Below are 12675 nucleotides of genomic sequence, written 5' to 3' on the forward strand. Positions count from 1 at the left end.
TGATGCACCTTAACAATACAATTTTTTACTGCTTATATGTGTGTGAATGGTTACATTTTTCCTTTGAAATAATGTTTAAAATAAAAAATATATTGTGCACTTATCGTATGAAAGTATACGCCCCTTAGCGAGACGCCTTTATTCAGGATAAAAAGTGGCTTTAGATCAATTCACCAGGGAAATAAAAAGACTGGTGAGAATTATTTAATAATCTTGCAAGCCCAAAGAGTTTTAGATCATCAGACCACTAGAGCGAAGATTTTATATCAAGGTTCAAACTGTGTTACACACCATGTAACAAATTGCTTAATGTTGTTTTACATTTGCAAAAGCCAAGCTGATGTAGGAAATATTTGTAGTTTGTCTACAAACTGCATTTACATATGTCTGGCATAGCGTTACTGTACTGTGGTATAACTTTTGATTGTTTTGCAGATCAACATTGTGGAGGTGAATTAGGAGACTACACAGGATATATTGAATCTCCAAACTATCCTGGAGATTACCCAGCTCACGTGGAATGTATCTGGAACATTAACCCACCCCCAAAAAGGAGGATACTTATAGTTGTCCCAGAAATATTTCTTCCAATTGAAGATGAATGTGGAGATGTTTTAGTAATGAGAAAAAGTGGTAAGATTAAAGCATATGTTTCATTGTTACAAATATTTTTGCAGGTTATCTATATTACTAGGATTGTCCATCCTAAGATTGTGGGGTCTTACTGTGGACGTAGAGCGCAAAATTGCACTTTCTTGTGATTCTTGCGCTCCACTCAGTAATATTGTGCGCTGGTATTACAAGTTGAGTGCAATGCAAACGCGACCTCGCATTTGCTTTGCATGTAAGCCTTGCTTTCTCTAGCGCACACATAGATGTCGTCAGACACGGCAAAGAACCTAGCGCAGCGCAGGGGGTAAGAGCAGCAAATAAAAAATATATATGTATATAAGCATATACATATATATTTACCATTTAAAACACAGTCCCTAAATAAAGGAACTGTACACTTTATTTGGGGAGCAATTGGGAGACATTTTTTTAATTTACGAAAGGTCTGATCTCTGGTTAATTGCACTTAGCACTACTGCGAGCTTGTGGTAGCATTAACTAGCCACTTTTAATGGCTGGTTATTTAACGTGCACCCTTAAAAGGGCAAATCTGACCCTTTACGGGCACACGTTAAATTAGCGCTCCACTTGTAATCTAGCCTATTGTGTTTTTTTAAGGCTCACATTTCACTATTCTGTACTACTTTTTTACATCTAGCCGTTTGTAACACATGGTTATCATCTTCCCGGCAACTGACTTATTCCCATCCCGTCTAAATGGATCAAATGCATATACTTATTGGCCTGTGTATATACATTATGTGTGTGGCACTTATCGTGCTGTAGACTCAAGACAAACCGGATTACTTTAGAGACCATCCTGGAGTCATTTGATCATCATCCAACTTTAGAAGTTATTTGCAATCATCAGGCTTGTAGAGTCATTAGCTAAGGTAAAATATTCTGGGTGCTGACTTCAGAATGGTTAGCAGATTACCTTACTGATTACTTCACAAGCATGAACAGCCAGTAAAGGCCTCTGGGTATGCTTCAGGATGGCTTCTGATGATTAGTCTGGAATCATCTATTACTTCAGAATGACTCTAGGAAAATCATCCTTATTTAACTTATTCAAGTGTATATTTTTCTTTTTTTTCTTTCTAAAATCTATTCATCAACCCTATACATGGCACACACACTAAAAAACACAGTGTGGCTCCTAATTTGAAAAATGTTGGACAGTCCAGAAAAAAATGGTATTGGGATAGATGAAAAAAATTAAATGTATATTAGCAATAAATCATTTTAGACTTTAAAACACGACTGCTTTCTAACTGGGATAATAAGAATTGATTAGAGTAAAATAGCTTAGAAATTACTTGGAATGTTCTTGGAATTAAAAAAATGTTTTCTTTCTTTTGTTAATAATTAAATTCTTTGAAATTTGCAGCCTCTCCAACCTCCATAACTACATATGAGACATGCCAGACATATGAGAGGCCGATTGCTTTCACATCCAGGTCAAGGAAACTTTGGATACAATTTAAATCTAACGAAGGAAATAGTGGTAAAGGCTTTCAAGTTCCATATGTTACATATGATGGTAAGGAATGATATTTTGTACAAGATGATTATTCATTTACCTTGTAATAACCTTGTACTAGAACTGTGTTATTGTTAGTCTGACCCATACCAGTCACATTTGTGTGCCAGTTGTCTTATGCACAACCAGATGTATTTTTATAGCAGGCCACAATAATGTGTGTATATCAAAAGTCTTTTCCATGGTTTAACTGCTGGTTTACATACTCCATGGAATGTTCTACCTTTCTCAGTTCTCGTTTTTCCAAGAACTTTAATCTTTTTCTAGAAACTCACTTTTTAAAAAAAGAGCCTACTCCTTAATTTCCTTACACCCTCATTGCGTTACCTTCTTTACCAACTGATACAGCTTGATAGCCTAAAGTCAGTCTATTCCATAAAGGCTAATTCATAAATTCTTATCTCAATTTTCTTCCCCACAAACGCTAGATTAGGAGTTTTCAAAAGAAGAGAGCAAACTTTGGACTTTTATAGTATAGGTGTATGGTCATGTAGTTCTCTAAGCTTTGTACTGGGACCGAACGTGATATTTTTAGTAATGATGTTCTATTTGTAACTTCACAGAGGATTATCAACAACTTATAGAAGACATTGTTCGAGATGGGAGATTATACGCCTCTGAAAACCATCAAGAAATTTTGAAAGTATGAACCTTAATGTGTTTATATTTATTTTACTAGGATTGAGAGGGTAATCCTACATAAATTAATGTTTTCAATTTTTTGTTTCCCAGGACAAGAAGCTGATCAAGGCTCTCTTTGATGTATTGGCACATCCCCAGAATTATTTCAAGTACACAGCGCAGGAGTCAAAAGAGATGTTTCCAAGATCTTTTATTAAGCTGCTGCGTTCTAAAGTTTCCAGATTTTTACGGCCTTTCAAATAGCCTTATTTTCATATTTTTATTTTTTTTATTTTTTTATTATTCATGTTCGTCCAGTAATTTTATTTCCCCTCGCAGTAGAAACCTTTGCAAATAAAGATATTTTATCATGGATTTGGAAGAATAATGCCTAGGGCTAATCTAAAAATATTCCTGTGTGGACACCGCAGACTGCAACATTTGGATTCCAAACTGAAAAAAAAAAGTTTAGACCACTTTTTCAGGAAGAAAGCCCTTCCTTTGTATTAATTTACAAAGCAGCATTTTATGTTCCTAGAAAATCAAAATTACCATTCATTTGGAACTGAGCTTTCAACGTGCTCCTACAACAGAGGTTGAAACCTTAACAGGTGGTTGCTTTTAAAGAGGCTTACACAATATTTTTGATTTATGATGCAACATCCTTGATAAGTGGAAAAGCATTGAAAATGATCACTGTTGAAACCTCTTTTTGGACAAACACAAACCAGTTGGTACACTTCCCTTTCTTCAACTGATATTTTAGACTGCAGTAGCCATATAAAATAATAGCTTTGTGCTATCTCATAAGCAATATCTCAGTTCCTTGATACACCTTGAGATAATGCCATTTGTAATTTAACTTGATAATTATAACTATTTCCATTAGTTTTTAAAAGCCATTGGTTATGGACATAAGCACTATTCAACGACTTGCTGGGTATCACACACCAACAGCATAATGTAACCTGCAAGAAATCCAAGATTTTATGTTTGTCTAAATGATGGAAATGTTCTTCCCTTAGCATGTTAGTTTAAACTACAGTATGTTCAGTATAATGTGGAAGAAGAAAATTCCTCCGAAATGACATTAGATTTAAACTGTCCCAGAATGCTTTGTTACACACATACACAAACACACAGAACTTTTCTGATGTCTCCTTCAAGAAAGACACAAGCAGATCTTGGACTGCAGTTGCAGCTGATCCACAGTAATGGGTTTCTCACAGAAAGTGGAGATACAACAAAATATGCTCTCTAATAAGTGGGGCTCCCTAGAACTTTTTTCTTTGGAATGGCTAAGAAGAAATATTTTATTATTATTGTTCAGTTAAAGAAACTACCTGAAAACCTGGAGAGAAAATAGAGTATTATGAAAAGAAAAGGATGCGTGTAGTATAAATAATATTTTATGTTTAAATTGCACTTGAGTTTTATATGAGGAGTTTTCGAGAGGAGGGAATGTTTTCCTTGAGGGTCTTGCATTCAACACGAAACCAAAAACAAATGATTGTATAGAATGTCTTGCATCGTGTTATGAAAGATGTCCATTTTTCATTGCTATTCATTACAATTTAGCAAACTGAATTTGAAGATTGAGGAATAAAATGTATTCTCGTTTTTAAAACGGCAAATGGTTATAAAAATGACATCATGTCATTTTAAAATAGTGCGATAAAAATCTTGGATATGTAAATTACTTTTCTATTTCTAAACAAATCAAACTACTAAAAAGGTATATTCTATTTAAGGTTTCCCAACAAATAATAGATGGTTATACTTCAAACAAATAAAAATTCACTGGCCTCTATTTAACAAGGTCTGGGGGACCTGATCTGACAGTGCGGATCAGGTCCGCCAGACCTCGCTGAATACGGAAAGCAATAAGCTCTCTGTATTCTGCATTGCCCCAGCAGCTCACAAGAGCTGCTGGTGCAACGCCGCCCCCTGCAGACTCGTGGCCAATCAGCCGCCAGCAGGGGGTGTCAATCAACCCGATCGTACTCGATCGGGTTGAATTCCAGCGATGTCTGTCGTCCTGCTCAGAGCAGGCGGACAGGTTATGGAGCAGCGGTCTTTGTGACCGCTGCTTCATAACTGCTGTTTCTGGCGAGCCTGAAGAAGTCCTTTCGGAGCTTTATAGATAGGCCCCACTGTCTTGATTTGAATACTAGAAATGTAAAAAAATGTGTAGATACAGACGGATAAGATTGTTAAAACCTCTGATGTTGCAACTCACATTTCAATTTGTAGCAAAAACTGGAATCTAACTTTGTAAGAGGTTCATGTTTTATGTGCAGAGAATTAAAGCAACAGAAGTCTTCTGACATTTCAACATAAAAGGGACGATTTCTCAAATGTAAGGCGGACAAGATTCACTGTAGCAAATCATGTCCGCACGACATCGCTAAATGCTGACAGCATATGTTGTCGACCAGAAATGCTTGTGCAATGCCGCCCCCTGCACATTCACGGCCTATCGGCCACTAGCAGAGGGTATCAATCACATCTGATCGGGATGATTGCAGTCCGCCATCTCAGAGGTGGCGGACAAGTTAAGGAGAAGCGGTCTTGAGACTTTTGCTGCTTGATAAATCGGCCCCTAAGTATGAATGTTATCCAAGCATTGTATAATTCCTGTTGGGTTATGGAAGCCATGGATGGCAGGTTATGATTTTTTCATTTCATATCAGATATACTTAAATGGTAAAATGAAATATCTCATAATCTTGGGACCGAGAGATACCATTTTATTTTATTATTATAGTTATCATCAAGGAATTAGTGTGCTAGTTGTTTTTTTAGGCATGGCTTTCCTTAAACTTAAAACTGTCATTGCAGCAATACTCAAGATCATACAAAGCTGTAGTTTCATTATGTGAGGTCTCCTTTTATTCATTTGAATTACAAAAGTGATTTCAGCTTTCAGAGGAATACAGATTAGCAGGGACATAAGCTCAGGAGCCGGCCCATTTCTGGAGCACAATGTGGCAGCAGTTTTGCAAGAATTTTATCCATTTGCAAGATCACTAGAGGGCAGCACTGTTTCCTGCCATTTAGTGATCCAGATGCCTACCTAGGTATCTCTTCAGCACAGAATATCATGGGAACGAAGCTAATTTGATAATAGAAGTAAATGGAAAGATTTTTAAAATGGTATTCTCTGTCTGAATCACAAAAAAAAATGTTGAGTTCCATGTCCCTTAAGAATGACTCAGATTAAAAGCTAAAAAATAAAATTAAAAAAATTGAAAGCTAGATCAACCATCTAGGGGCTTGAGTGTTGATTTCCTGGAAACAAATTAGTCACTTAAACCATATAGTAGAGAAAAAGATTGAGCCTAATTTCCCTGTACAGTTTTAAAAACATCAAAATTCCCATTATTTGGTAAGAGCACAGGTGACAAAGCACATGACCATGGTGTGGTCTAGAAATGTTATCACACGTGATGCTGATAGGAAATACTGTAACTTGGGGATAGTTCTTTGGTAAAAGTGATTATGGGAAGTCTGCATCTAGGTTGTCCCCTGGTTCAAGGGCAAACAGGTATTTATACTTCCTAATATCATCTCCTGTAATGGTTATTGATTAAGTATGTTTACATCAAAGCATTGTCCTTGGGTTTGCAGAAAGGCATACAGTGGTTATTGATTGAACAATGTTCTTTAGTAGAAAATCATTTCTATGCCATATCTTTCATCCTGTTTTTTACATAATTACAGGAGGACATTTCTCTCAGTTGTTAATTTTAGTATATTAAAAATATCTTAACTGCCCTAGTGTTCTGGTGCAGTGTTACCAGATGAGTGATATGGGAACATTATACGGTTTCCAGAGAGGATTTATATGGCACTCTCAATTCCCATTGTAATCAGGTTTTGTTGTTCTTATAGTAAAGCTGGAACATATGGAATTAGTTTTTTTTAACCATTCCAAAGTGTAGCTTCAGATATTTACTATAAACTTCTTTATTAATATCAACTTGTCAAATGATTATGTATATTGTATATGGCATGCTTTTTGTGCGTAATTGGAACTGTATAAATGTTATGTGCCACAAAATTAAGATCTTTGCATGTCACAAATTGCTATTCCTCTCTAATAAACTACTCTTATAAAAAATCATAATAATGGACATATAAGAAACTAAGCTATCTTGATAGACCATGTATTTTACAGCAGATGGCAACCGCCATGTTCCTGCTTATTTTTGTCATATAATCTGACTTCTATGCAGCTTTGTAGAGATACCCTTTTCTGGAAAGATACCATGATAAAATAAATAAATAGATGTTGTTAAACAAAGTTCATATATTATATATTAGCTGTTTGTTCTTATACTATAGGCCGTTTATCTGTGGACCATACAGTAACTTTTTTCTCTGTAAACTAATAGTCAATTCCAATTTTATACACAAAATGTATTTGTCTATATTTTGAGGTTTTACTTTCTACATACTGAACATGAAACCTCTTTAATATATTTTAGAATCTGTTTCCTAACTGTAGGTTAATGGGCAGAGATGACAATGGGGCCGATTTATTAACAGTCGGACGACGGACGGACATGACCCGCTGTAGCAGATCATGTTCGCCCAACATCACTGAATGCCGATAGCATATGCTGTCGGTATTTAACATTGCACAAGCAGTTCTGGTGAACTGCTTGTGCAATACCGCCCCCTGCAGATTTGCTGCTAATCGGCCGCTAGCAGGAGATGTCAATCAACCCGATTGTATGAGATCTGGCGGATTTATGGCCGCAGCCTCAGAGGAGGCGTACGAGTTAAGGAGCAACGGTCTTAAGACCGCTGCTTCTTAACTCCTGTTTTCGGCAAGCCTGAAGGCTCGCTCGGAAACAGGAGCATTCAGGGCCATTCACTCCTTAAAAGGATACTGAACCCGATTTTTTTTTTCATGATTCAGATCATGCAATTTTAAGCAACTTTCAAATTTACTCATGTTACCAATATTTCTTCATTCTCTTGCTATCTTTATTTGAAAAAGAACACATCTAAGCTAAGGAGCCAGGCAATTTTTGGTTCAGAACCCTGGACAGCCCTTGTTTATTTGTGGGTAAATGTATCCACCAATCAGCAAGAACAATCCAGGTTGTTCACCAAAAAGGGGCGGTCTTCTAAACTTACATTCTTGCTTTTCAAATAAAGACACCAAGGGAATGAAGAAAAATTGATAATAGGAGTAAATTAGAAAGTTGCTTAAAATTGCATGCTCTATCTGAATCACAAAAGAAAAAACTTGGGTTTAGTGTCCCTTTAATAAATCGGCCCCTCTGACTTTAGTGAATCTACTGCATTAATGCTTAGAAACATCTAATTATAGAGTTTTAGTTCTAACTTTTTGTTCCCAAGAATAAAAGTGAATGGAAATATAATTTCTCTAGTAAGTGTTGCCTTGGTTCTGAAGTTATGTCCTTATAGTAGGTTTTATCATCATTTGTTCCATAAATTGATAGTTACTTTTTATACTTCCCTAAAGAAAGTAACTTTATCCTGAATTTCAGTTTCCTAACTCCAGGAGTTTATACAGATGCTCACCAACCTCTGCAGTGCATTGAAACAAAGGCAAATTTATTAATTTGGGGAAAGCTCCAAAATATCTTAGAATTGTAAAATAAATTAGGAAACACAAAAGTGGTCTTGGTGACAAGCAGTGTTCCCTCTAAGGCCAGTTTTGTGAGTGGCCCAGTAGTGAAACAGTTAATTATAGCAATTAGCAAACACTACCGAATGCAGACGGCAAGGTATGGTTCCCTTATTAACTGTTTCACTGCTGACAAGTGTATTTTTGGAGGTATTGCCAATCCTATATCTTGAAGCATTAATGACATATGCTCCCCACCCAAGGAAACATATATACTCTATTTTATATAATAAAATATTTGCAATTACTCCCCTTTCCCATAAATACAGGGACAAATAAACTGCTCTATAATCATACAGATGTTTTGTTTGTGTGGGATAGTTTTAACCAATCTTACTCTTTAAAATGGCTACATCTGTGTCTATCAAAATGTATCTGTAAATAAACTGTCTGGTGGTTACCTCCAGCTTTCTGTTCACACTGGTCAGCCAATAGACAGCAGGAATGTCTCTGGCAGTCATATTGACTGCGCTGACCATATACATATCACAACGGGCAAAATCCAGTTCTATTTTTCAGTAATTCTCTAATGGTTTTGGATCACTATACAGATTTTAAAGCATAGGCATCTCAAGTGTGGGAGTGGGGGGCAGGGCTGGCCCCTTAAATAATGGCTGCTCAATAGGTTTTTCTTCAACTGTGATCATCCCTCATCATATAGTGATGTTTTCCCACCACTTTATAAATATAAGCTCGCACATTCATGTAGGTGAATGCTTAAAGGGACAGTCTAGTCTAAAACAAACTTTAATTGTTCAGATAGGGCATGTAATTTTAATCAATTTTCAAATTTACATCTACCACCAATTTTGCTTTGTTCTCTTAGTATTCTTAGTTGAAAGCTAAACCTAGGAGGTTCATATGCGTTTTTACAGTTTTACACCACTAGAAGGTGTTAGTTCATGTGTTTCATATAGATAACACTGTGCTCATGCACGTGGAGTTCCTAGGAGCCAGCACTGATTGTTATCTTATTTCAGTTCTTTTGACAGACTTGCATTTTAGCCAGTCTGCAGAAGCTTAGATACAAGGTAATCACAGAGATAAAAAGTGTATTAATATAACTGTGTTGGTTATGCAAAACTAGGGAATGGGTAATAAAGAGATTATCTTTTAAAACAATAAATATTCTGGTGTAGACTGTCCCTTTAATTATTTTATTAGCAGGTGTTTATCATTGCAATTATTAGTGGCTGCTCTGAATAATTAGTGGAACCCAGAGCACCCCCTATATATAGTTCCAGGATACATCACTGTTAAAAGGGATTTGTATCACTATAGGGCAGTTTATAAACTGGCCTTTGTATTCATTTAAACCCTTTTGCTCTGGGTCTAATATAAATGTTAAAAATACTGTGCAGCCATTTTAATGTGTTGGTCTGTACATGGTATCTCTAAACCTGCAGCAAATCCATAGTATTCTGAGACACACTTTGTCATCTGTTACCTTAATTAAACCCTAACACAATTAAAGGTTTCTTTTAAACAATACAATGTTTAAAGGGGCGTTAAACACCTGTTCTTTGGTGTACAAATTGTGCTTGTCTCACAGGGCCTAGAGAAGCTGAAAAGCAAATTCTCTATCCCAGGTTTTCTTTCAAAAACGGAAAAGAAATAGCTCCCTTATAAAAATTGCAGCATTTTGTAGAAAACCTATATTACAGAATTTGCTTTTTGGACGATCTTGGAAGCATTTGCCAAGCAGATTCTGTAAACAAAGGGGCATTTACAGTTTGCTATAATTAGCATTGCAACTACTTTACAATTATAAGCACATTACCTACAGTTTTACTCAACTTCCCAAGCTACAAACGCTTCTTTTCTCTGTCCAATTATATAGAAGTCAATTTTATTAAACCTTCTATCATCACGTGGGATACAGTTATATTAAATGCAAGTGCTAATATAATCTACTTAAAAAAAAAGCTTAAAAATATCTAGAAACAATATTCCAGTATGTACATGGCTAAAGGGGTTGTAGTGAATGCTATGCTCAAAGTTCCAAGAAGGGCCTGGTATACAGACAAAAGAAGAATATATATATGTATATATATATATATATATATATATATATAATGTGTGTGTGTGTGTGTTGGTTCTGTTGCGGTTGTGGATATCACAACCAGATAGTAACAGCAACAGTCTTCATAGCTTTACTGATGAGTTACTATCAGGTAGTAACGTTTACAAATGCAATCGATTCCAGGGTTTAGAATGTTTACGCTCTGATGCATCTTTCTGTTGAACACAGATAGGATATTTTGATACTGATAACTCAAATATTATAGAATATCAAACAGTAAGTTGGGATCCACTGGTATTTTATCCATTGCTTGAGGGAAATGCATACATTGTATTTTAGGAAGAACTTTTAAGAATTATTAGAACAAGATTAACTTTAAGCACTTAAATTCAAATATTTGGTTATTTGGTCAACGACTTGGAATAATCAATTTTTCCAATTCTTTTATATCACTATAATTTCTGCTACTAGTGGTGCAGATTATTTAATACCCCCAGAATGATTTGGCCAAATTATGTTCATATTCTTTCTCATACACCTGTTCTTTCAATATTGTTTTTGTTTGTTTTTTCAATGTTGATTGTCAATTTATGTGTTTTTCTACACATACAACGCTAATTCCTCCCCATAACTGTACAGAAAACCATCTGGAAAGGAATACTTTTTATTTCTTTTCATATTATATACATTTTTAATGTAGTTCTTTATTTATTATACAATTAGTCTTTTAGTGTTACAGGTGCATTTACGGTTACTTTTTTTTATACTCTGCATCACGTGTGTCATTCTTACTGTTTTTGAATGTGTAATACTTATTTTTGTGGACAATTTAAGTTTTCCCTTCTTTTTATAATAATTACGATTTGCCTACTTGTCACATGAATGCGTTAAGAGCACGAGAAAGTAGCCAAACATGAGGTTTATAGTGTATTGAAATTTAAATGAAAATAATTACGGAAATAAAAAATAGTAGAACTTATTGTCCTAAGAGTGAAAGCACTTTTTAGGACTCCTTGTAATATATGACAATAAAATGTACAGATGTCATTTAGTTGTAATATTTAATCATTTGTTATTCACCAAAAAGGTCAGAAATACATGTAAAACGTCACTGTTCTTGTTGCCTTTAATAACTATGTACTATACAAATGTTTGCATCTGAACTGACAAGACTATAATAAAGAAATTATTATAATTTTACAATTGTATCTGTTTTTTCATATTGTGCCTGTGCTACACATATGAGACACAGTGGGTGGATCATATGTGATGAGCCCAGGAACCATTTCACTGTCTCTACAAGATGGCTTCCAGCCAAACACATATATGTACATGGAACTACTAAAATAACCCCCCACCTTCCTGAAGTATTTTATTGTATTTTATTATTAAATTATACAGATCAAAAGGTTTTAATTTTTTAAATTAGTGTTTCATTGAAAACTTAGTCTGTCAGTAATGTCAATTTCTTTTTTAAGACACGATGATTCCACTGATCATCTTAATTTCTAATGGGATATTCACCTCCTGGTCAGCAGGAGGAGGCAAAGAGCACCACATCAGAGCTGTTAAATAGCTCCTCCCTTCCCTCCCACTCCAGTCATTCTGTTTGCCTACGTTAGTGATAGGAAGAGGTAAAGTGAGGTGTTAGTATAGATTCTTCAATCAAGAGTTTATTATTTTTAAAGTAGTGCAAGATTGTGCTGCTTTGTTCTAGGGTGTAGCCATAGTCCATATCAGTCTCTTCAGTAGAGCCTTGGTCTCTTTAGAGCAATGGGAACTTGTGGGACATAATTCTCACTGCGCCTCCCATATTTCTTGCTGCCCTATAGCCTTCAGTCTGAGGTATTTATTGACTCAGCATTTTATTTTCCTCAGGTCGATGTGAGGGAGAGGACCTCTCAAGCCTGAGAGCTGCCTTGCTGCCAGGCAGAAGTTGAGGTAAGTGCAACCTTAAGTTTCTGGGGATAAGGACTCAGAATTTTCAGTGAGCACGTATTAAAACATAAGGGACTCTTTAAGAAAGTAGTTCTTTATGTTGGGACATTATACGTTTTTCCTGTGGGAAAGCTAATTGGGCAGTGTTATGTACCAAGGCACTGGGGCTGGAGTTAAGCTGCACACATTAATGGCTCCGATTGTTTCACTTCACTCATTGTATGGTTCAGCATAGGTCATGCCCACAATGGGCGGTCCTTCTGGTTTTTGCGC

General features: G+C 35.7%; 1 protein-coding gene across 2 annotated transcripts in view; it reads left to right on the plus strand.

Moving 5' to 3' along the window:
* The window catches only part of SCUBE1 (signal peptide, CUB domain and EGF like domain containing 1), a 703286-nt gene extending 691619 nt beyond the window's left edge, over positions 1-11667 (plus strand). For both annotated transcript variants that reach the window (XM_053719054.1, XM_053719055.1), the window contains 4 exons: positions 436-633; positions 2003-2155; positions 2719-2798; positions 2888-11667. In XM_053719054.1, coding sequence (XP_053575029.1) covers positions 436-633; positions 2003-2155; positions 2719-2798; positions 2888-3040 — 584 coding nt within the window. In that variant the 3' untranslated portion in view covers positions 3041-11667. The remainder of the gene's footprint in view (positions 1-435; positions 634-2002; positions 2156-2718; positions 2799-2887) is intronic.
* Positions 11668-12675: the final 1008 nt, after the last annotated feature.

The sequence above is a fragment of the Bombina bombina genome, chromosome 6 (genome assembly GCF_027579735.1).
Source record: "Bombina bombina isolate aBomBom1 chromosome 6, aBomBom1.pri, whole genome shotgun sequence".
In the NCBI taxonomy this organism is placed as follows: domain Eukaryota; kingdom Metazoa; phylum Chordata; class Amphibia; order Anura; family Bombinatoridae; genus Bombina; species Bombina bombina.